Source organism: Procambarus clarkii, chromosome 10, assembly GCF_040958095.1.
Source record: "Procambarus clarkii isolate CNS0578487 chromosome 10, FALCON_Pclarkii_2.0, whole genome shotgun sequence".
In the NCBI taxonomy this organism is placed as follows: domain Eukaryota; kingdom Metazoa; phylum Arthropoda; class Malacostraca; order Decapoda; family Cambaridae; genus Procambarus; species Procambarus clarkii.
Genome location: NC_091159.1, coordinates 18,734,247 through 18,755,522, shown reverse-complemented (window position 1 = coordinate 18,755,522; position 21,276 = coordinate 18,734,247). Strand labels below are relative to the sequence as shown.

Below are 21,276 nucleotides of genomic sequence, written 5' to 3'. Positions count from 1 at the left end.
GAATGTCATTGGGAAATGCAGTCATCATTATATAATGATTTAAACAATTATTGTCTGGATTTTATATATATGATACACAATATGTGCATCATGCATGTAAAATTCTACTTTCAAAATGCATTTGTTGCAGTCCCCGTGGTGTAGTGGTTAAGACGCTCGCCTGGCGGTTCGCAAGCACTTTGTCCTGGGTTCGTATCTTGGCCGGGGAGGATTTACTGGGCGCAAATCCTTAACTGTAGCCTCTGTTTAACTCAATAGTAAAATGGGTACCTGGTTGTTAAAAGACTTTTCGCAAGGTCGTATTCCAGGGAACATAGAATTAAGGACTTGCCCGAAATGCTACGCGTACAAGTGGTTGTGCAAGAATGTAAGAGCTCTTGTATATATATCAATAAATAAATATGGATATATGAAAGCTCTCTGTGGATATAAATAAAGAAAAATAAGTGATAAAACAATCAGTGAAATATCGGAGGATAAAACATGAAGCGTCAGCATTGTCGAACACAAGGCGTTGACAAGTGCCAAACGCAGCCTTGCAGAGCGCCTCAACCCGGTAAAACGATAAATATTCACTTATTTTCGTGTTTTTTTATTACACCCTGTATACAAATTAATAATTTTTATAATAAATTATTTTTTGGAATTTTTATATTTTTTTGTGCATAGATGGGTATGACCATTTCTTCATAGCCGCTGTTTAAGGGTTAATTGAAAGTCAGAATTATGGATAATCATTAAGTCTGAGTTTGTAAAGAATACCCTATACCAACTTCTGATACTGAAGCCAAGTAGTGAACATATACAGTATATGAAAAATATTATATATTAAAAAATAGAAGCACACACACAATAGCTGAAAAAATAAAGTGAAATGAAAACATAAATTAAGCCACTATTATTTTTAAAACCATACTTATCCTTCAACAAATAATTACTATCTAATTACACAGTCACACTGAAAGCACTCTTTGAAAAACTTGTAAAACAGTTTTAGAACGTTGACAGTTACCTTGTCTTACGACTATGTTTGTTGCCCCCAGCAGGTGACCGAGGCCTCGGAGACTTTGCCTTGGGAGATTTAAGGTTTGGGGACTTTGACTTTGATTTTCTGCGGGAGTGACCTTCCCTGTCTTGAGAGGGACTTGTGTGACTGTTGTTGGAATAGGTTGGGTTAGGAGTGGGTAAAGGTATCATATGTAAAATGAGGTTACTAAGATAAAAAGGAGCAAAACCTACATCAATTTCACCAAGTACCAAAAATTATAAAACCACTCAAATAAAGGTTAAAAACTGTAGAAGCAAATACTGTATACAAATAATACAAGGCATTATAAAATAAATGAATGATGAAACACCTGTGTTACAGAACCAATATCAGTAACAAGCATAAAACACAATGAAACTTCAAGTGAGGTGCTTAAAATGTTTAAATCTTAACACACACACACACACGAACAGCTTCCAATGATAATTACAAAATTCCAATACAAGACGCTGCATGCATTGAGCCCTCCTCCTCCTCACTCTCATGTAACGATCATTCCAACTTTCTATTGCTGTTATACATTTTTTTTTTTTTACAGTTGTAGATGAAGTTCATTTGCCTCCATCTGCTTCTAACCCCCCTTTTTCATCGCTCATACTCTAAACAACAATTTTATCTCATCCCTCTGGTTTCTTTGTGTAGTCAGTGCCCACCCGTGTCCACTCATGATATTTCCCCTCACATGGAACAGATTACCCTCAATGTTCCCTCAGCACCTTGTATATTGTGACTATTTTCTCTGGCTCTTCGTTTGTTCCGTGACTGCAGGTTAGCTTGAAGAACCTGCCACAGCACAGACCTAGTTTTATAGCACCAACCTCATGGCAAATCTCTCGACTCTATATTTTCATTTAGGGCTTTATGAGGTGGGGTTCCATAATGATGCTTGTGAGAGAATGGTTTCTGACATCTAGTCTTGTACTCCATGGGTGCTGTGCAGCTGTGCACATGCTGTGTATTGAGCATTTCACCTATCTGCGGACACGAGTGCTTTGTGTCCGCAGATAGTACGTGGTTGCAAATAGTGTTAGTAGTACAGAAATTGTGTTTGGTGGCATACGATGCCTGGTTATACTAGAAGGGCAGTTTATTCAACTAGCCTGTATGATCATGGTTGGGGGTACACCTTCCCAAGTTAGCTGTTTAATGGTAGATTGCTGTCTGGGCAGCTCTGATCTTGACTATAAGGGTAATGCTCGGGGACATCCACTGCTTCCTGCCTCTCCCTGCCACACCCATATTGTTCAGTGATCAGCCAATCAGAGGCCTGTGTATGGTTGAAACTGAATTCTGATTGGTGGGTATCTCAAAGTTTTAACGTAAATGAGTAGTGTGAGCGAGCTCTGCTCCGTTGTCATCAGATGCCCTGCCTCATTCTCAGTGTTGCTGAAGAGGAGAAGATGCATGGTTTCTCGAGCAATGTCACCCTCGAAAGCTACAAGTATCAACTCCCCATACCCCCCCCCCCCGGTCGAGGACAACTTCCCACACAAAATGGCGAAGAGTGTGCTGTATGCAACTGGTGTGCCTGTCGAGTGAGTACTTGTAATTAATTGTGTACATATTGACTCGCATTATGTGATGCTTAATTGCAACCCAGTGAGCCTGGTGGGTGGTTCTTTACTATTTTGGTGAATCCATTTTGAGCAAGACACCACAGAGTGTCACTTTAGACCAAGCATGTGATTGTGAATGTTACTCCAACACATGTATATTGTGCATGCAATTTAATGTCCCCAAGCATGAATTTTGAGCTCCAAATTGTCCTTGTGCATACAGCTGTGGTGTTAGGCAGCCATTATTGCTGAGGTGGTCTTTATACCAGTCTTAAGGTTAGGTTGTGTTATGTCACCTGAGTACTGTCAACAAGAGGCAGTACTGTGCATAGATTTGCCCAAGACTACTCAAAGTAGACAATTATCCCAATTTCATTTGTAAATATAATTTTGTTTTATGTTTAATAAATTAGATTTAAGCACATAGTGTTTGAAGAAATATTTTCTCCCTCGTCTGACAAACATACAGTATTACTGGGTGCTGAATCGGTCCCATAAACGAATCCTCCGCCAATACTTGCCCAATCAAAATAAATTTTGATGAATTGATGACTCTGGTTTTCCCTGCACCACCAGGAAGAGATCAGACATGACTTTTAATCTATTAACTACTCAAGATCTTATGCCGTTGCTCTAGGCATTTTACATTTGTTGATAATTACTGTGAGCAGTTTGTGTGCCAGTCCTAGCCTAGCTGCACACAGTAATGGTCCGCCAACCCCAGCGTAATCTCTGACAGTACTCTGGTCAGACCTCACTAGATCTGTATATGCTGTGCTTTTCTAAAGGATTCACTGTTCAGCTTTCAAAAAACCAGTATTGAATGTAATGAAACACCCTTTTCTGGGAGACACCCGGAGGCTCCCCAGAGCTATACCAGGCTGATGTGTAAATATTAGACCGTGGCAACAGTCAATCGATGGAGTTCTAGCCAACCGGGAGCCACGAGCCAGAACCTGGCCCCCTCAGAGAGCCACGAGAAGCAATGGCCTATAGACACCCCCATGTAGTTGGAAGCAGTCTATGTCTGACATCTACCAGGTCAGGCACCCAGAAAGGTTGGAATCCCAAAATAAAGTACAGCTGGTTAAAAATTGCAAGCCAAAAGCCGAACGAGCAAGCAGAACTCCCCAATCAGAAAACAAGCATGATGTTATCACAGCTGCCGCGCTGCTATCTGCACAGCTCCCCCCCCCTCCCTGAGAGGGCGAAGGGGGGGGGGGGGAAGTTGTGACTCTTGACTCTTGCAGGATTTAGCCCCTAGATGGTACACTGTGTTCAGCCTCCTGCTCCCTTCATCCAAGACCACCCACGCCGGCTACCAAACCCTAGTTCAGAGGCCGAGTATAAAAAATGCAAAATACTGCCAACCAGAGGGAGGGAGGGATGCTAGGGATCTGCTCATATCTGATATAGACAAAAATACACGTCACAGCTTCGTGTCGTCCTTTGCAGATGACACAAAAATCAGCATGAAAATTACTTCTGCTGAAGACATTGAAAAACTACAAGCAGATGTCAACAAAGTTTTCGATTGGGCAGCAGAAAATAACATGATGTTTAACAGTGATAAATTTCAGGTACTCAGGTACGGCAAAAATGAGGATCTGAAACATAATACAGGGTACAAAACACAATCGAATCTTCCCACAGTAGAAAAACAGCATGTCAAGGATTTGGGAATAATGATGTCCGACGATCTAACGTTTAGGGAGCATAACCAAGCAAATATTTCGTCAGCCAGAAAAATGATCGGATGGATTACGAGAACTTTCAAATTCAGGTATCTCATCACAATGGTTGTACTCTTCAAGTCACTTGTGTTGTCCCGTCTCGAGTACTGCTCAGTACTCATTTCCCCCTTCAGAGCAGGAGAGATTGCTGAAATAGAGGGAATACAGAGAACATATACGGCACGCATAGACGAGATAAAATACCTAAATTATTGGGATCATCTGAAAGCTCTCCAAATGTACTCACTAGAAAGGAGACGAGAGAGATACCAAATAAAATACACATGGAAAATACTGGAGGGCCAGGTCCCAAATCTACACAGTAAAATAACAACGTACTGGAGTGAACGATATGGAAGAAAATGCAAGATTGAACCAGTGAAGAGCAGAGGTGCCATAGGCACAATCAGAGAGCACTGTATAAACATCAGAGGTCCGCGGTTGTTCAACGTCCTCCCAGCGACTATAAGAAATATTGCCGGAACAACCGTGGACATCTTCAAGAGAAAACTGGACTGTTTTCTAAGAGAAGTTCCGGATCAGCCGGGCTGTGGTGGGTATGTGGCCCTGCGGGCCGCTCCAAGCAACAGCCTGGTGGACCAAACTCTCACAAGTTGAGCCTGGCCTCAGGTCGGGCTTGGGGAGTAGAACTCCCAGAACCTCATCAAGCAGGTATCAAGCAGAGAGCCTCCGGGTCTCATCCAGAAAATGATGTTCCATTACATTCAACACTGGTTTTCTATGGAGAGCCCCTCCGGCTCCCGTGAGCTACTTAACCAAAGATAAAAGTAAAAGTGGGAGTTACCCGGGAGGTGGCCGCCACTATCAACTCAAAGTCGAGACGACTGGCTGCAACCTGCGACCCAAGGCTACACGCGCCCGAGTAACGCCAGAAACATTAGGGAAGTACCTTCCGGCTCGGACCCCTGTTTAACCTCCAAAAACCCCGTGCCCAAATGTTTGCCCAGGATATATTACCAAAAACAGCAGCCAAAGCCACAAACTTACGAACGTCGTGGGCAAAAGGATAGACCACAGGCTGGCTCGACCTAATAATCCTGCTGTACGACCTGGGAGACCGATGCCCAGGAACAGGGAAGAAGGGAAACCGGGTTAACCCATAGCGGGAGTAGGGAAGCAGGATGAACTAGAGCAGGGAATGGACAAGAGGGCGCAGTCAAAACCAAAGTCGCGGCAAGTAGAATCCTCAAGTCTGGGTCCCTATAATCAAAACGGGGAAGACGCGGGGCACCTGGAAAGGCAACCCACCTAGCATAAACAGCAACCTAAACCCTGCAAGCAACACCAAAGCCCCTTGCACTCGAATATCAAACAGTGGACTGGGTAAACTGGTGTACAAGCAAGGAACACAACTCGCAGGACTTCAGGTCAAAGGTGTCATTTACCCAACAGGCAGCATGGCAGAGGCAAAAAAGGTGAATGTCACCCTGAGACCAGGGAACAGAGCAACCTTCAAACTCGCATCATGCAAGATGGGACCCAGAGGATGCATCCATAGGACCAATGAGCCCCAATGAGGGTGTCCAGGGCCCCTTAAGCTGACTGCTAAGGGAAGTCCAGGCAAGGTACTGTTACCGGTTATCCCAGAACTACCAGACAAAAAGCCGAATCCCTGCAACGTGGGTAATCACGGGAACCTCACGGAGGGCCACCAAAATAATCCAGGTGGTTCTACAGTCACACCAGGCAAAACAAAACAAAAGAAACACTCCTCAAAAGCACATCTCCAGGAGCAACAGAACCAGTTGCTATACATATTATAAGGCAGCTGCACAGTACCTTGTGACCCAGGCAGCGACAATACTACCTCCTACACAAGGCCAAACATGAGTAGGAAAACCCCCCAGCTTATGCCAAGGGGTGGGCAATCACCAAGCACCAAAAGAACCCTATGGAGGTAGTCCCCGAACAGTTTGTGAAAGGTAATCCCAAACTGCAAGGGCAGTACTTACAGAGCACCTAGGCAAGGAGACCCTATGCGCATGCAGCCCCAGTATTTCTGGAATTACACCTGACTTGCACAGCACCACACAGCACAATACTGCTCAAAGATTGGAGCCACAGTCTATCAACTGCCATGCAACACAACAGCCTCAGAACTGGGGTTGGGTAGCTGGCATGGGAGGTCTTGGGCCATGCAGCTCCCCCCCCCCCTCTCAGGGAGGGGGGGAGCTACTCAGACAACAGCGCAGCAGCTGTGAGGACGTCATGCTTGTTTGCTTGTTTTCTGATTGCTCGTTCGGCTTTCGGTTTGCAATTTTTAACCAGCTGTAGTTTGTTTTGGGATTCCTACCTTTCTGGGTGCCTGTTAGATGGCAGACATAGACTGCTTCCAACTAAATGGGGGTGTCTATAGGCCATTGCTCCTCGTGCCTCTCTAAGGGGGCCCAGGTTGCAGGGGGCAGGTGTCACCAGGGCAGGGGGAAAGGGGGCCCTGCCCTGGTGACACACTATTACTCTCTCATCTATCCTTATCTCAACTAGTACCTCTCTGTACAGACTGTATCTCTCCCAACCAGTTTAAGATAAAAACTAAATACTACCTAATTAACTCCATGTAACCTACCTCACCCCTAAATGTCAACCCATGTCTACTATTTTAAACAATGCTGTTTGTTGACCAAATTGTATATTTGCTATTTTTTTCTGCCACATTCCCCCTTTATTTCTTTTTATTTTCTCAACACAATTTATACTTTAATCTCAATTAGTATCAAGTTTTAGTCTTAGTGTTTTTCCTGCCAGAAACGCTTTGCGTAATAGTGGCTTTAGGCATTGTATGTATTAGCTCTATCTATAAATCTATCATTGTTTTGTATCTCACCTCGTATGTATGTACTTTACCTGAATAAATATTTAATTTGATTTGAGGTTCTGGCTAGTGGTCCCCAGCTGCCTAGAACTCCATCGATTGACTGTTGCCACTGTCTAATATTTACACAACAGCACGGTATAGCTCTGGGGAGCTGAAGGGGCTCTCCACAGAAAGGGTATTATGTTTACAAGTTTTGCATATGCTACTGTTGTTATCCCACTTTTGTGCAATTCTGACATGACAATGTTATTCCACATCAAAGTTTCCCTCGGAATCTGAGGGTACTGTTGTCTCCCCTTCAGGCTATACTTTTCTTGTCTGGTTTCTCACATTTTCTGTCTAATCATTTAGCATTTTCTGGGGTTGATTTCAGTAGCCCTTTTAACTAGTCTTAAGGTGTCCTCAAGATTATCCTGCAACATTTAAGTCCTTGGCTGTTCCAAATCTTATCAGTTGCAAACATTGACATCAACTCTATACAGTTAAGTGTTCCTCTTATCAAATCAACTTTCTCTGCCATTTTTTTATATTACTGGTAGCCATTTGTGGGGGGTGGTATTGGACGTTACCCATCATACCCTTACCCTCCTGTATGATTTTAATAGTTTTGTATAAGAATTTTGTTGATTTGTTAAGCTTGCTTTCTCCGAATACTTACTTTCTTAGGAACAAAGCAAGTTATTATCAAGCGTTTCACTAGTGTGATTTTACAATACCTTACACGAGAAGACTAAGAAACTGGCCTGCGGTTAGTGCTTCTTTCCAGTATCAACTTTTAGCTACTAGTAGTCTGATGCAACTATGACCACTCTACTGGTTCTCTATTACATCTACATTCAAAGCTATGGGTGGAGTTAGCCTTCACAACTTCTATAGATCACACACACTAAAGGAGCACTGTCCTGTCCACTTTGTCTATGCCTCTCAATACCTTGAATGTTGCAAACCCGTCTCTTTTGGCTTTTATATTTTCTATGATATTAAGGGGGCGTCTGGTTGGCATCTGGGTCCAAAAATGCAAAAATGAAAACTCATTCGATTTCAATCAAACTTTTTTGACAAGTTCTATATGAAAAGTGTTTCATCTGGTCCAAGTTTCAGCATTGTAGCATAAATAGGAAGGGAGAAAAAAAATATTGAAGTAGTTGTGAAAATTATGCAAAAATGGTCAAAATCGATTATCAATCAAAAGTGTCAACTGAAATCATAACTACAACTCTTTGCTATCACAATAGCATATATTAAACAAATATTATTATTAGTTTAATTGGAAAAAAATTTTAAGGAAAAAAAAAAAAAGGATTTTTTTTTCCTTTTTTTTTTAAATATTTTTTTTTCTTTTTTTCTTTTTAAATATTTTTTTTTTTCATTTTTTTTGGGGCGATTTGCATCAAACTTACACACATGACTGTACGTAAGCCTATCTGTAAGGATGCCAATTTTGGAGAAAATTGGTTGATGTCAACCCCAGCCACAGATTTTAGAACCTTAGACTTTATTCATTTCTGTTTTTTTTTCAATTGACACAAACGTTTACAAAACTCATTCTTTTTTTATTCAATTTACATGAAACTTACACAGTATATGTGGAGGGCATGTCTCTACATTGGGGGGCTTTCATTTTTCTCTAAGTTCATTTATTGATTTTATAATAGCAATAAACATGCCATATTTGCAAAAAAATTTTGGGGAACTTTGAACATTTGTATTAGGAAAACTAAAGATGTTTTGGAAATTCTAAATCCCCAAATCCTTTATTATATGCTAATGTGTCAGAAAAGTGTCACAGAATAATTTTATCTGAAACGTGTGTTCTGAAGTGTGGACTTGAAAATGTGTAAAAAAACGTTCAAAAAAAAAAAAAAAAAAAAAAAAAACTCCCTTTCTATTTACGCTGCAGTACTGAAACTTGGGACAATTTAAGCACTTTTCATATACAACTAGAAAAATAATATTGGTTGACATTGAACAACTTTCATTATAATAACCAGACGCCCCCTTAAGTTCAACTTTCTAAGCCTGTCCTGGTAACCGAGTCTCCTCATTTCCAGAACCAGCCGTGTATTCACCTAGTTGTGCTTGTAGAGGTTGAGCTCTGGTTCTTTGGTCCCACCTCTCAACTGTCAATCAACTGGTGTACAGGTACAAGTCTACTGGGCTCTATCAAACCTACATTTGAAACTGTGTATGGAGTCAGCCTCCACCACATCACTACTTAATGCATTCCATTTGTTAACTACTCAGACACTGAAAACATTCTTTTTAGTATCTCTGTGGCTCATTTGGGTACTATGTTTTCACCTGTGTCCCCTTGTTCGTATTCCACCCGGGCTAAAGAGTTTGCCTTTGTCCACCCTGTCAATTCCCCTGAGAATTTTGTAGGTGATCATGTCTCGCCTTACTCTTCTGTTTTCCAAGTATGTGAGGGTTCAGCTCCCTTAGACTTTCCTTGTAGCTCATACCTCTCAGTTCTGGGACTAGGCTGGTGGCATACCTCTGAATCTTCTCTAACTTTATCTTGTGTTTAATGCGGTATGGACTCCAGGCTGGAGCTGCATACTCCAGGATTGGTTTGATATAAGTGGTATACAAGGTCCTGAATAATTCCTTAAACAAGTTTCTAAAGGCACTTCTTATGTTGGCCAATCTAGCATATGCCGCTGATGATATCCTTTTGATGTGGGCCTCTGGGGCAAGTTCGGTGTGATATCAACCCCCAGATTTTTCTCTCTACTTGACTCTTGCAGGATTTAGCCCCTAGATTGTACATTGTGTTCAGCCTTCTGCTCCCTTCACCTAATTTCATTACTTTACACTTACCTGAATTAAACTTTAGTAGCCATTTTCTAGACCATGCTGTGAAGTTGTTTGTATGTACTCCTGATATGTTTGAGGGTTAGGCCTCTTCCCAGATTCTATTTTGTTTTTTTGTTTTTCTCTGGCCCTCTCAATTTCCATTAAACCAATCTTGTTTTCTGATTGTGCATCCCTGAATCTATAAAAAAAATTGTGCCTTCATCATACCTCTCAAAATTTTGGAATGCTTTATTTACTTCATTGCCTATCAACATTTTCCCATCAAATTCATTAAACAACTTGCTAAGTTCCCCATAATTTCTTATCTTAAAATCAAGTTTTTCCAACAGCTTTATTTTCCTCATTCTCTTCAAGATTATAACACATTGCATATTTAATTTCCAAAAGAACAATCACTCTTGCCCAATGGAGGAAGATACTAAATGTCAAACATATCTTCTTTTCTGGTACATATCAAATCCAGCATAGATGGAGCATTTCACCTCGGTCTTGTAGCCTGCTTCCAAGAAAGTCTTTAGAATGAAGTTGACGATCAGCTGGTCCAAAAGATCAATGTTCTTGCTTCGTAGGCTATTTATTTAGGTTCCAATTATAATCTCTTATGATCACTGTACGGCCTTCCTTTTGTCATTTAGCTCATCCTTAATTCATGTGTTGCTTCTTGGTTGACTGTAGACAGCAATGATTATCAGTTTACCATCCTGATTGCATATCTCCAGTGCCATTATGACGACTTCTCGTGAGTTGTCAAGTATTAAGCCTTAAGAAAGATAGCAATGCCTCCACATTTTTGTTTTCTGTTATGTCTCCAAATAACATAGCCCCCTTGGGAATAATACCTTCATTTAAAACTTTATCTTCATTTCGTCTCTACTAGTGCAACAATATCTGACATCTGAAGTTGTATTATATCATTTAACTCCAGAACTTCTTTACCTCACCCCATCTGTGTTAGTATACACATTTTTTTTGCAACATGTTCGCTCCTCCTTTGCCCTTCACTCTCCCTTCCTCTCATAGGTTGTTGGTATATTTCTGCAATTACCTAGGTGCAGTTGGTTTATTTCTGCAATTACCTAGGTGCAGTTGGTTTATTTCTGCAATTACCTAGGTGCAGTTGGTTTATTTCTGCAATTACCTAGGTGCAGTTGGTTTATTTCTGCAAATACCTAGGTGCAGTTGGTTTATTTCTGCAATTACCTAGGTGCAGTTGGTTTATTTCTGCAATTACCTAGGTGCAGTTGGTTTATTTCTGCAATTACCTAGGTGCAGTTGGTTTATTTCTGCAATTACCTAGGTGCAGTTGGTTTATTTCTGCAATTACCTAGGTGCAGTTGGTTTATTTCTGCAATTACCTAGGTGCAGTTGGTTTATTTCTGCAATTACCTAGGTGCAGTTAACGGACGAGAGCTATGCTTGTGGTGTACCACCTTCTCAGTACTCTGTCATATGACACTTGGAAACTACTGGCATTCTGCCCTCCACAGCCTTCTCACTTGTTATAACCATCTACCACTTGTTTGCAAGCTAGAACTTTTTCTGGCACCTTTGTTTCCATAATTTGAATCTATGACCCATTGTTCTGAAGCTGCAGGCTTCAAGCATTCCTATGACAATTTTGCAAATTCCGGTTACTATTTTGTATGTAATGATCCTTTTGCCTCCATCTTCTAGTTTTGGCATATTCAACATCTCAAGCCTCTCCTCATAGCTCATTTTTCAATCCCAGAAGTCATTTTATAGCAAGTCTTTGCCCCTTTTCCAGTTTATTGAGGTGCTTCTTGAGATATGGCCACATTACAACCGCTGCATATTCCAATTTCGGTCTCTCAAAAGTCATGAACAGTTTCTTTAATATTTCACCATCAATGTACTTAAAAGTGATTCTGAAATTGTTAAGTGTAGTACATGCTCCTCACACATTGTCCTTTATGTGGCCTTCCACCAACAGTTTACTATTCAGAACCAACCTTAGTCCTTATTCTTTGTCAGAGTTGTTAATGTCTTTCCACATAATTTGTTGGTTGTTTGGTCTATTTTGTTTTATTCCACATTCCATAACATGGCATTTATTCACATCGAATTCAATCTCCTAAGTGTTGCTCCACGCATTTTTATCTAGGTCATCTTGAGAGGCATGATAATCATCTAAGTCTCTTGTGTACCGTGTTACAGGCTTCCTGGTCCCTTTCACCTTGTAGAAAAAAATATCTTTCTTTGTTCCTCCTCCTCATTAAGACATTATGCTTCATCAAGGTTCAGTTTTAGCTTCTTTCTTTCTTCCTTAGAAATGTCTTATCTTAATGACCATAATTTCCAATCCTCATCATTTAGCAATTTCCTAGCATTCCTAAGCAGTTTTGTTATTTGTTTCACTTCATTAAATGTCACCCTTCAAGGGCGAATCTTATCTTTTCCATATTTGCCTATTCTCCTAAAATCCCTGACATTTTCATTTGTTGCAAGGCTCTCTTTTAAACCTACTATTTTTTCCAGGACTTTTTCCTCTTTTGCTCCTCAGTCTACCATAGATGGCCTTTCCTTTTCCAAACACCCACAAATTATTTATGGACTTACTTCTATTTACATTGTTTTGTACTAATTGACTGCTGGTAACCAGCAAATGAGTGCTTGCATGTATGCCAGTGAAACATATTTGAAATGTCAGCAATGCTTGTACAGGCTTGCAGTTGAGAAAATTTTCTATGACATGACTGGTTAAATTTAAGAATAACAGACCTTAAGTTAAAGTGACAAAAATACAATGTCTGAAAATATGTATGTATAAAAAAAAGGAGAGCGACTATTATAGAAAAACAATACTGTGGAAGAGACATGGAAAACATAGTGGAAGAATTATACCTAAACTAGAGGTAACTAACACACACACTGACTGAAGACATAGGATAAACAGGCTTAGAAGAATGTGCGAGAGGGCATGTCTTACTAAATGTGATTAAGAGATACCAACTGTTTTAACTAAAAGCCTTTAGGATACAAGCATGATGAATGAATCTACAGTATTACATAATGCAAACATAACATTTCTTTCAAATAAACACTGACAACATCAAGTCACTAGTACATCCTTACCTTTCCCTTCTATCTCTGGGTCCACCACGGTCCTCTCCTTGTGACGACCGCTGTGTCCCTCCACTAGCTAAACCCAACAATCGTTCCTGAAGACTAACAACAAGCACAATATGGAGTAACATCAATTATTTTGCATGTCATCAAAACATATTTGATACAAGCTCAAAAGATAATGCTTAACAAATTACACACAGAATTGAAACCTATTAAAAGGTCCTAATTAAATTTGTTTAAGTACATAACTAAAGAATTTAAAATCATATTACACTAATTTATGGGATAAAATCTAAATAGCAAGTATCAACCTGTTCAGTCCAGTCAAACTCGTAACAAGTTAAGTTGTTACGAATAACCTTTCGTCTCTCTTTCTCTCCAACCAAGGCAAGTTTCAGTCATCCCAGGAGCACGTAATTTGATATCAAACTACGAAATTAAGGTTAATTCTGTATCATTTAATAAATATTACAATTTAAAAACAATCTAAGAGTAAAAATCAACTCAAATATACAGTCCTCCTATACATATGGCTTAGCAAATTATTGTTACCTGCAGGACAAAAGCACGCAATTTTGCAAGGTATTTTCTTTGCCCCCTAAAAAACCAGCAGTGAATGTAATGAAATGCCATTCTCTGGGCGAGACCCAGAGGCTCCCCATAGCTATCCACAGTGATATGAGTGTATTAGACACTGGCATCAGTCAAGGCGAATGGAGTTCTTAGGTCTACCGAGGACCACGAGCCAGAACCTAGCCCCATCAGAGAGGCACGAAGAGCAATAGCCTATAATAACCCCCAGTGTGTTTGGAAGCATTCTATGTCTGCCATTGACCTGGTCAGGCACCCAGAAAGGTAGGCACTCCCAAAACAAACCCCTATTCAGGTGAAAATATTGCTACTGAAAGCCAAACTGTTAAACATAACTTCCTCAAATGGAAAAATGAGCAAACGAGCATGATAACACAACCATCACCGTGCCGCTGTCTGAGCAGCTCCCACTTCCCCCGGGATCGGGAAGGGGAAGCTCCAGATTCCCGCGCTGGCTATCCACACCCTAGTTCTGAGGCTGGATGTCAAACCTCGCAAAAACTGCCGACCAGAGGGAGGGAGGGATGAAGGGATGCCGGGAAGCCTCCGGGTCTCACCCAGAAAATGGCGTTTCATTACATTTAAAGCTGGTTTTCTGGGGTGAGCCCCTTCGGCTCCCTAGAGCTACTTCACCAAAGATAAAAACTAGAGGGACTTATACAGGAGGCGGTCACCACTTGCTCCTCAACTCGAAGTTGAGACAACTCGCTGCAACCGCCGACCCAATGCGACACACGCCCGACTAGGGCCAGGTACATTGACTAGACAGCGAGTGGCCAGGACCCTGTTCCATCTCCAAACACCCCGTGCCCGAATGTTTGCCAAAGACATGTTACCAAAAATGGCAGCCGATGCAGCAAACTTATGAATGTCATGAGCACAAGGATAGGCCGCAGGCAGGCTTGACCGAATAAGCCTGTGGACGACCTGGAAGATCTGAACCCTGGAACAGGATAGAAGGGAAACCGAGTCAACCCAAAGTGCGTCCTCGGCCACTGAGGCCGTGGCGTGCAGGTAACAGCGAAGATTCGCAACCGTGCACAGCACATGATGCACCCCCGACCGAACCAATCAAGCATCAACAACCCAAGGACCCTTCCAGAAAACAGCAGGCTCATTCTTCGCCAGAAAAGGAGACGACTGCAAACGAACAAACCTACCACCAAGACCAAAAGAGCAGAAACCTCTGCGCAGGAGGGGAGCATGAAGCTCCCCAAGCTGACCCCCAGAGGCCAATGCCAACAGGAAAAAAAAAAAGAGCCTTCACAAAACAATCTTGAACTGAAGGGGCCACAACAACCCGAGGAGAAGAAAGAGCTAAAAGAGGCAGAGCCGCGGGAAAACCCCAGGCTCGCACACTGAGCAAGCAGCGCCTGAAACCAAGGCTGGGCTGGCCACCAAGGGGCCAACTGGACTACTCTCCCTTGTAAGTCTCCAAGCGAGTTAGAACTTGGAGCAACAGCATAACCGGGAGGAGAAGAGGTACAGATAACCCCACCTCGACCAGTCCCGCCAGAAGGCATCGACCCCGACAAATCCCTGGCTAACAAACAAAGACCAGCTGGGAGCCCATACCAACCAGTTGTCGAGGTAGGCTAGAATTTGAAGACCTGCTTGATGGGGTTCTGGGAGTTGTTCTACTCCCCAAGCCCAGCCCGAGGCCAGGCTCGACTTGTGAGAGCTTGGTCCACTAGGCTGTTGCTTGGAGTGGCCTGCAGGCCCACATATCCACCACAGCCCGGTTGGTCCAGCACTCCTTGGAGAAAATTATCTAATTTTCTCTTGATGTCCACGGTTGTTCCGGCAATATTCTTACACTTGCTGGGAGGATGTTGAACAACTGTGAACCTCTGATGTTTATACAGTGTTCTCTGATTGTGCCTATGGCACCCCTGCTCTTCACTGGTTCTATTCTGCATTTTCTTAAAATATCGTTCACTCCAGTACGTTTTTATTTTACTGTATAGATTTGGGACCTGACCCTCCAGTACTTTCCATGTGTATATTATTTGATATCTCTCTCTCTCTCTCTTCTTTCTAGTGAGTACATTTGGAGAGCTTTGAGACGATCCCAATAAGTTAGGTGCTTTATCTCATCTATGCGTGCTGTATATGTTCTTAACATTTCTATGTGAATACTGAATTCCACAAGTCAGGCCAAGGAGCTGAGTGCCTGGGCATGTTGTCAATTTCTCTTTCAAAGTCTTCTGAGTTTAAGTTAAAATCCGTTATATTATCTGCAGCTTGGATGTTATTCATAAAGAAATTGTCTGGATCTTCAGCTTTCATGTTGTTCACTGGTGTTCTAAACATAGCCTCATACTGGCTTCTTAGAATTTCAAAAATTTCTTTGTTGTCGTCTGTGTACATACCTTCTGTTGTAATTAAAGGTCCAATACTGGTGGAGGTTTTTGATTTTGATTTTGCATATGTGAAAAATATTTTTTATTTTTCTTTATCTCTTGTATAGTTTTCTGTTCCAATTCCATTTCCTTAGACTCGTATGATTGCTTCAACATTTGCTCTATTTCTTCAATTTCCCTGTTTAGGTTTATTTTCCTATCTTACAATAGTCGTGTCTGCCTAAGCATCTCCATTATTTATTTCCTTCAACTGTACAGTCGTCTGCGTTCTCTTTCTAGAGTGGTCCTCTTTCATACCCCTCATCACAGGCATGTGCTTCAAGCAGACCTTGTATGCTTCAGCTGTCAGTTGATCTATTCCCTGTGTGGGAGTTTTGTCGATAAGACCATCTCTCATTGAACGTTTGCAAGGTCTATACTTATTTTTTCCCCCGTCAATCTTCTTATCGTTGAAATTTAACCGATTGAAGACCTCTTCTCGCTTGTTGGGTCTCTTGGACCTACTACCGTTATTTATGTTAGTTTGCGCTTCAATGAGCTTATGGTCTGAGTATGTAGTATCTGAGATTGTAATGTCTTTGATTAGTTCATCATTGTTTGTGAATAACAAGTCTAGTGTGTTTTCGTTCCTAGTTGGTTCTGTAATCTGTTGATTGAGCGAGAATTTGTCACAGAATCTCAAAAGTTCTCTGACCTGCGTTTATTATTTCCCGGGTTGTTCCCTGCTGTGATATTTTTGTTTGCCATTCTCCATCTTAGACTTGGTAAATTGAAATCTCCAAGGAAGATAATATCTGGTGCTGGATTTGCTGGGTTATCAAGGATGTTCTCTATTTTGTGCCTCTGCTCTGTGAATTCATCAACCGTTGTATCTGGCGGTTTATATATTAGGATAATAATTAGGTTTATTTTTTCTACCTTAATTCCAAGTACCTCTACCACCTCATTAGTTGAGTTTATTAGCTCTGTGCATACCAGGTCCTCTTTAATATACAGACCTACTCCTGCATTTGACCTAGTTTCTCTATCACATCTATATAAATTATAATTTGGAATCCAGATTTCGCTATCCAAGTAATCTTTCGTATGAGTTTCCGTGAACGCCCCAAATACTGAGTTTGACTATTAGGAGGTCATTTATGAACTTAACTTTATTTCTTGAATTTGATTTTAGGCCTTGTATGTTTGCAAACATGAATGATTTTCCATATTGTGTCACTACTGGAGGGTTTTGGTAGTTATTCCCCTCTCCACCTAATGGTTTGGCAATGGTTTGTCTAATTTTGGAAGTGGTACTGGGAAGTGTCGTAGTTTCTGTGTAGTTGGGGGGTGTAGCAGACCTAGCAGACGCAGATCACGACCACGATCTGAGTTAAGAGCGTGAAAACGCGAGTGCCAGATTTAAGCCAAAGGGAAGGCAAGGAAAGTGGAAAGCCTGTCGCCCCACCCCCAATAGCCAACTAATGCCTGAACCCCAGATGAATAGGAACATGCCAATATGCATCCTTGAGGTCCAGGGAAATTATCCAAGCGCCCAGCTTGAGAAGCCTGACCTGGGACAATGTGGTCATCCGAAAGAAGGGGCAAGGAATTAAACGGTTCAGACGGGACAAGTCCAGAATGAGCTGAAGATATGCACAGTCCTGTTTCGGAACCGGAAACAAGCGGGAAACCCACTTCAGAGACGAAGTCCTTTTGACCACGCCCAATCGAACCTACTCCAAGATGACCAGACAAGAGAGATGGGGAATGAGGGATGGGGAGGCCTGCCCCCCCTCTCCCAATGGGGGGAAGATTCGCCCAACGCCACCAAAGACAGAAGAGATGACCCGAAAAGCCCAAGAATCGTGGGACCAAGCACGGGCATTAAGAGCCAGCCTACCCATCATTGCTTTATCAATGGGGCGACCCACAAGAGAGCCGACACAAACCCCGAGAAGTCAATGACAAGCAAACATCATGCCGACTAGACAGAGGCAGCTCCGAGAAACACACCAACGCTGATACTACACCAAAGCCCTACCACGACTTAACGAGTTCCGAGCCCTGCCATGAACCAACCGAGAGGTCATGGAACACCCCCCCCCCCCTTGCAGCTTACAAAAACTGTGAAACACAGTCCTCCAAAACAACAGAGGACAAAAGGGTGAGAGAGACTGCAGAGCCAGGGCCTAATCCGAATCCAAAGAGAGTAGGGACGGTCTGCTGACATGCGAGTCGAAAGATGAAAAACATAGAAACCGCCTCCAAGAAGATGAGCGGAAACAGCTTCAGCAGGGCAGACGCCGCTGCAGCAGTGGAAACCAGAACCCCAGCCGAAGGCCCCTCGCACTCAACGCCTCTACATCCTCTGAAAGTCAATCCGAAGACAGCTCAAGAAGACCAAAGAACCAGAAGACCGAGGCCAAATGACCGCGAGTCCAAAGGTCCTCAGTCGCCAAAGCAGCCGAAAGAGTGGGAACCTAAACATGCGCCTGCACCAGATCCACTTCACAAGAAAGCAAAGGAACGAAGAGGCCCCTCATTAAGGAACTCAAGCAAGCCTTCCAAGAATGCCTGCAACACAGAAGAGACCTCTCGCCACTCAAATATGTGGGTACAACAAAAGCCACACCAAGCTCCGAGAGAGAAAAAGGGGCAGTCTACCAGCCAGGATGACTCCGGAACTTCATAACGCACCCAATACTAGGAGGAAGAACTGAACTCAAACAAAGCTGGATCCATCACAGAGGCGTAAACCGGGTCTGGCAGGAGATATGCACCAAGGGCCTCCTGAACTTTCCCAGGGGAAGTCCGAGAGGAAGGAAACCTCCGAAAGGACGAATCCAAGGAACCCAAAGGCACCTGGGAAAAGCCGCACCTAATTGAAATTAATACAGGGAAAGAGGGTCTGAAAATCCCCTCCCCTGCAGCAATAACCCCTGCCCAGAAAGCACAAGGGCCTATAACAGGGTCAAACAAAGCCCAAGCACTCCAGGGGGACCCCCCCCCCAAGCCTCGGGAACCCCCCAACACAGGCCCCGGGGCAGAGCCCTCATCCACGTCCACCACCCCTGAAGAAAAAGCAGAGTCCAGGTGAAAAACTTCAAAGAAGGAAGTCTGCTGGGTTGACCTAGAAGCCTTGGTGGGAAAATCGGTCTCAACCGCCTCCGTGCCCAAATCGGAAGGGGCAACCCCTGAAGCCACTTGAGCCAAACTCTGCCTCGACTGAAACCCTCACACACTTCGGAACAAAGCAAAGGGGGGACGGGAAGAAGCAGGGCGAATCACATCTACCTGGGAAGGAAGCGGGGGCACGGGCAGAACCAAGGTCAAAGCTACCAACGCCTCCAAATCAGAGTCCTAGTTCCGGAGCCTCCGACCGGGCAACTAACCTGGCCTATTGCAATAATTAGAATCGAGCATGCAATGCAGTCGCTGCCTGATCCCCGAGATCATCAGACAAGGAATGGGTAAATTGAAGTACAAGCATGGAATATGTCCTACAAGACTCCGAGTCATTGGGTCGTAGGGGTCACTGACCCAACAGGCAGCATGACGGAGGCAGTACAGATGATTGTCTCCCTAAGGCAGGGGCGACGAACAACCTTCAACTCGGTTGAAGGACTTGGAAGACACATCCATGGTACCTCCAAGCCCACTGGGGTTTTCCAGGACCCATAGGATAAGTAAGCCGTATGGGAAGCCCAGACAATGGGGCTAGCTAAGCTGGTAGAACCCTGTACGTCAGCAGACAAACTGACCACCATTAGCAGTAGTGATACCTTGGGGGCAACAGGGGAGGACCACCAACACAACCTAGGCTACCCTAATAAAAAGCTAGGCAGATCTCCTCCATTAACAAAAGCAGAAATGCTAGTAAAAGAAAAACAAAGGCCTCGAAAATACTCAACAAACTGGCAGCTAGAGAGAAACATCGGCCGCTGTGTGTGTGCAAGCTGCGCCAGCTGCAGTGCACCCCACCCAGCAAATAATATTCCACACCCGGGGCAAGATGGAAAGCCTAAGACCCCCGACATACCCCAAGGAAGAAGACAACGCCAAGCGACGAAGTCTGCAAATGGGCGTGATGTCCAAACACCCCAGGAAGCAGGAGTGCTAGTTGGATGCAATGCTGCTTGCTTGTTTGTTTGTTTTTCTTTCTGGGGAGGGGGGGGGGGGGGCCTTTTGTTATGTTCAAACAGAGGTCAAAATTTTCACCAGATTGTGGTCTGTTTTGTTTCACCTATCTTTCCATGACAATTAATACAGTACAGTACTTCTGTAAAAAATGTAAACATTTATATTGCTCTGTAAATAGTATAAACATTATTTACTTATTTAGTAAATAATGTCAACATTATTTACAGATTAAATATAAAGTGCTCATAGGCCACTGCTCATTGTGCCTCCCTGAGGGGACCAGGTTCTGGTTCGTGGTCCTCAGTAGGAATAAAAATTCCTGTGACTGATGACCCCAAACTAATATAGCACATATCCAGTTCAGATAGATTCAGGGGTGCCTCTGAGGCTCCCCACAGAAAATAGGCCTAGTTCTGTTTTACAATTGTTCACTATCCCTTTATCAAAATTTATTTCTGGCCCTCTGCTGTGGGAAGAAGCTGCATGATTGTGCTGTGAGCTGCTGCAGCATGCACTACCCATAGTGCCCTCTCAATAACGAGGCCCTCACACCTAGGAGGGTTGTTCACAATTTCTTTCCAAGATGGCTTCTGTTTACTGGAGGCCTGCAGAAGCAAATGTGAGCCCCCCCCCCCCCCATGTATGTGTGAGACTTGTGTTGTACTCTTAAATCATCCTTGTTTGAATCACCCTGGGATTGCTTATCACTCTGTGTGATCAGCTATGCCTTGAATGTTCCTGTTTGACATACACAACTGAAGGGTTAAAACTGTGTTGATGGAATTGGATGAGAAATCAAAATGTAAAATCACTTGCTTGATATACACAAGATGTTAGCAGATAGGATTTTTTTTTTTACTACACTCACTGTACCAAATTTTGGTGGAACAGTATTACAGTCACTAGATTATTTATTGTTTTTGCATAATTAAACTCGCTATTCTTTAAATTGCTGTAGTGCAATAAAACAGTTAGGATGGTTTCATGGTAAAATCAAGCACAAAATCAACTTCGTGCAGACTTTTAAGGATGTCCTCCTGTTCCTCGGCTTTGACACTATGTAAACTCTAAAATTATGTAGCTTTGCAAATTACATTTTTTGGTTAAATTAATAACAAAATTA

At 42.7% G+C, this 21,276-nt stretch overlaps 1 protein-coding gene across 11 annotated transcripts in view; it reads right to left on the bottom strand.

Annotated features, from left to right (window-relative positions):
- Nucleotides 1–21,276, bottom strand: part of LOC123746798 (arginine/serine-rich coiled-coil protein 2) — a 119,674-nt gene that overhangs the window by 49,303 nt on the left and 49,095 nt on the right. For 6 of the 11 annotated variants that reach the window (XM_045728573.2, XM_045728554.2, XM_069321673.1 and 3 more), the window contains 2 exons: nt 13,084–13,176; nt 1,013–1,153 (listed from right to left, as the gene is read on the bottom strand). The exons of 2 other annotated variants lie outside the window; for them this stretch is intronic. In XM_045728573.2, coding sequence (XP_045584529.1) covers nt 1,013–1,153; nt 13,084–13,176 — 234 coding nt within the window. The remainder of the gene's footprint in view (nt 1–1,012; nt 1,154–13,083; nt 13,177–21,276) is intronic. 3 more of the 11 variants (XM_069321672.1, XM_045728563.2, XM_045728583.2) reach the window with 2 other exon arrangements.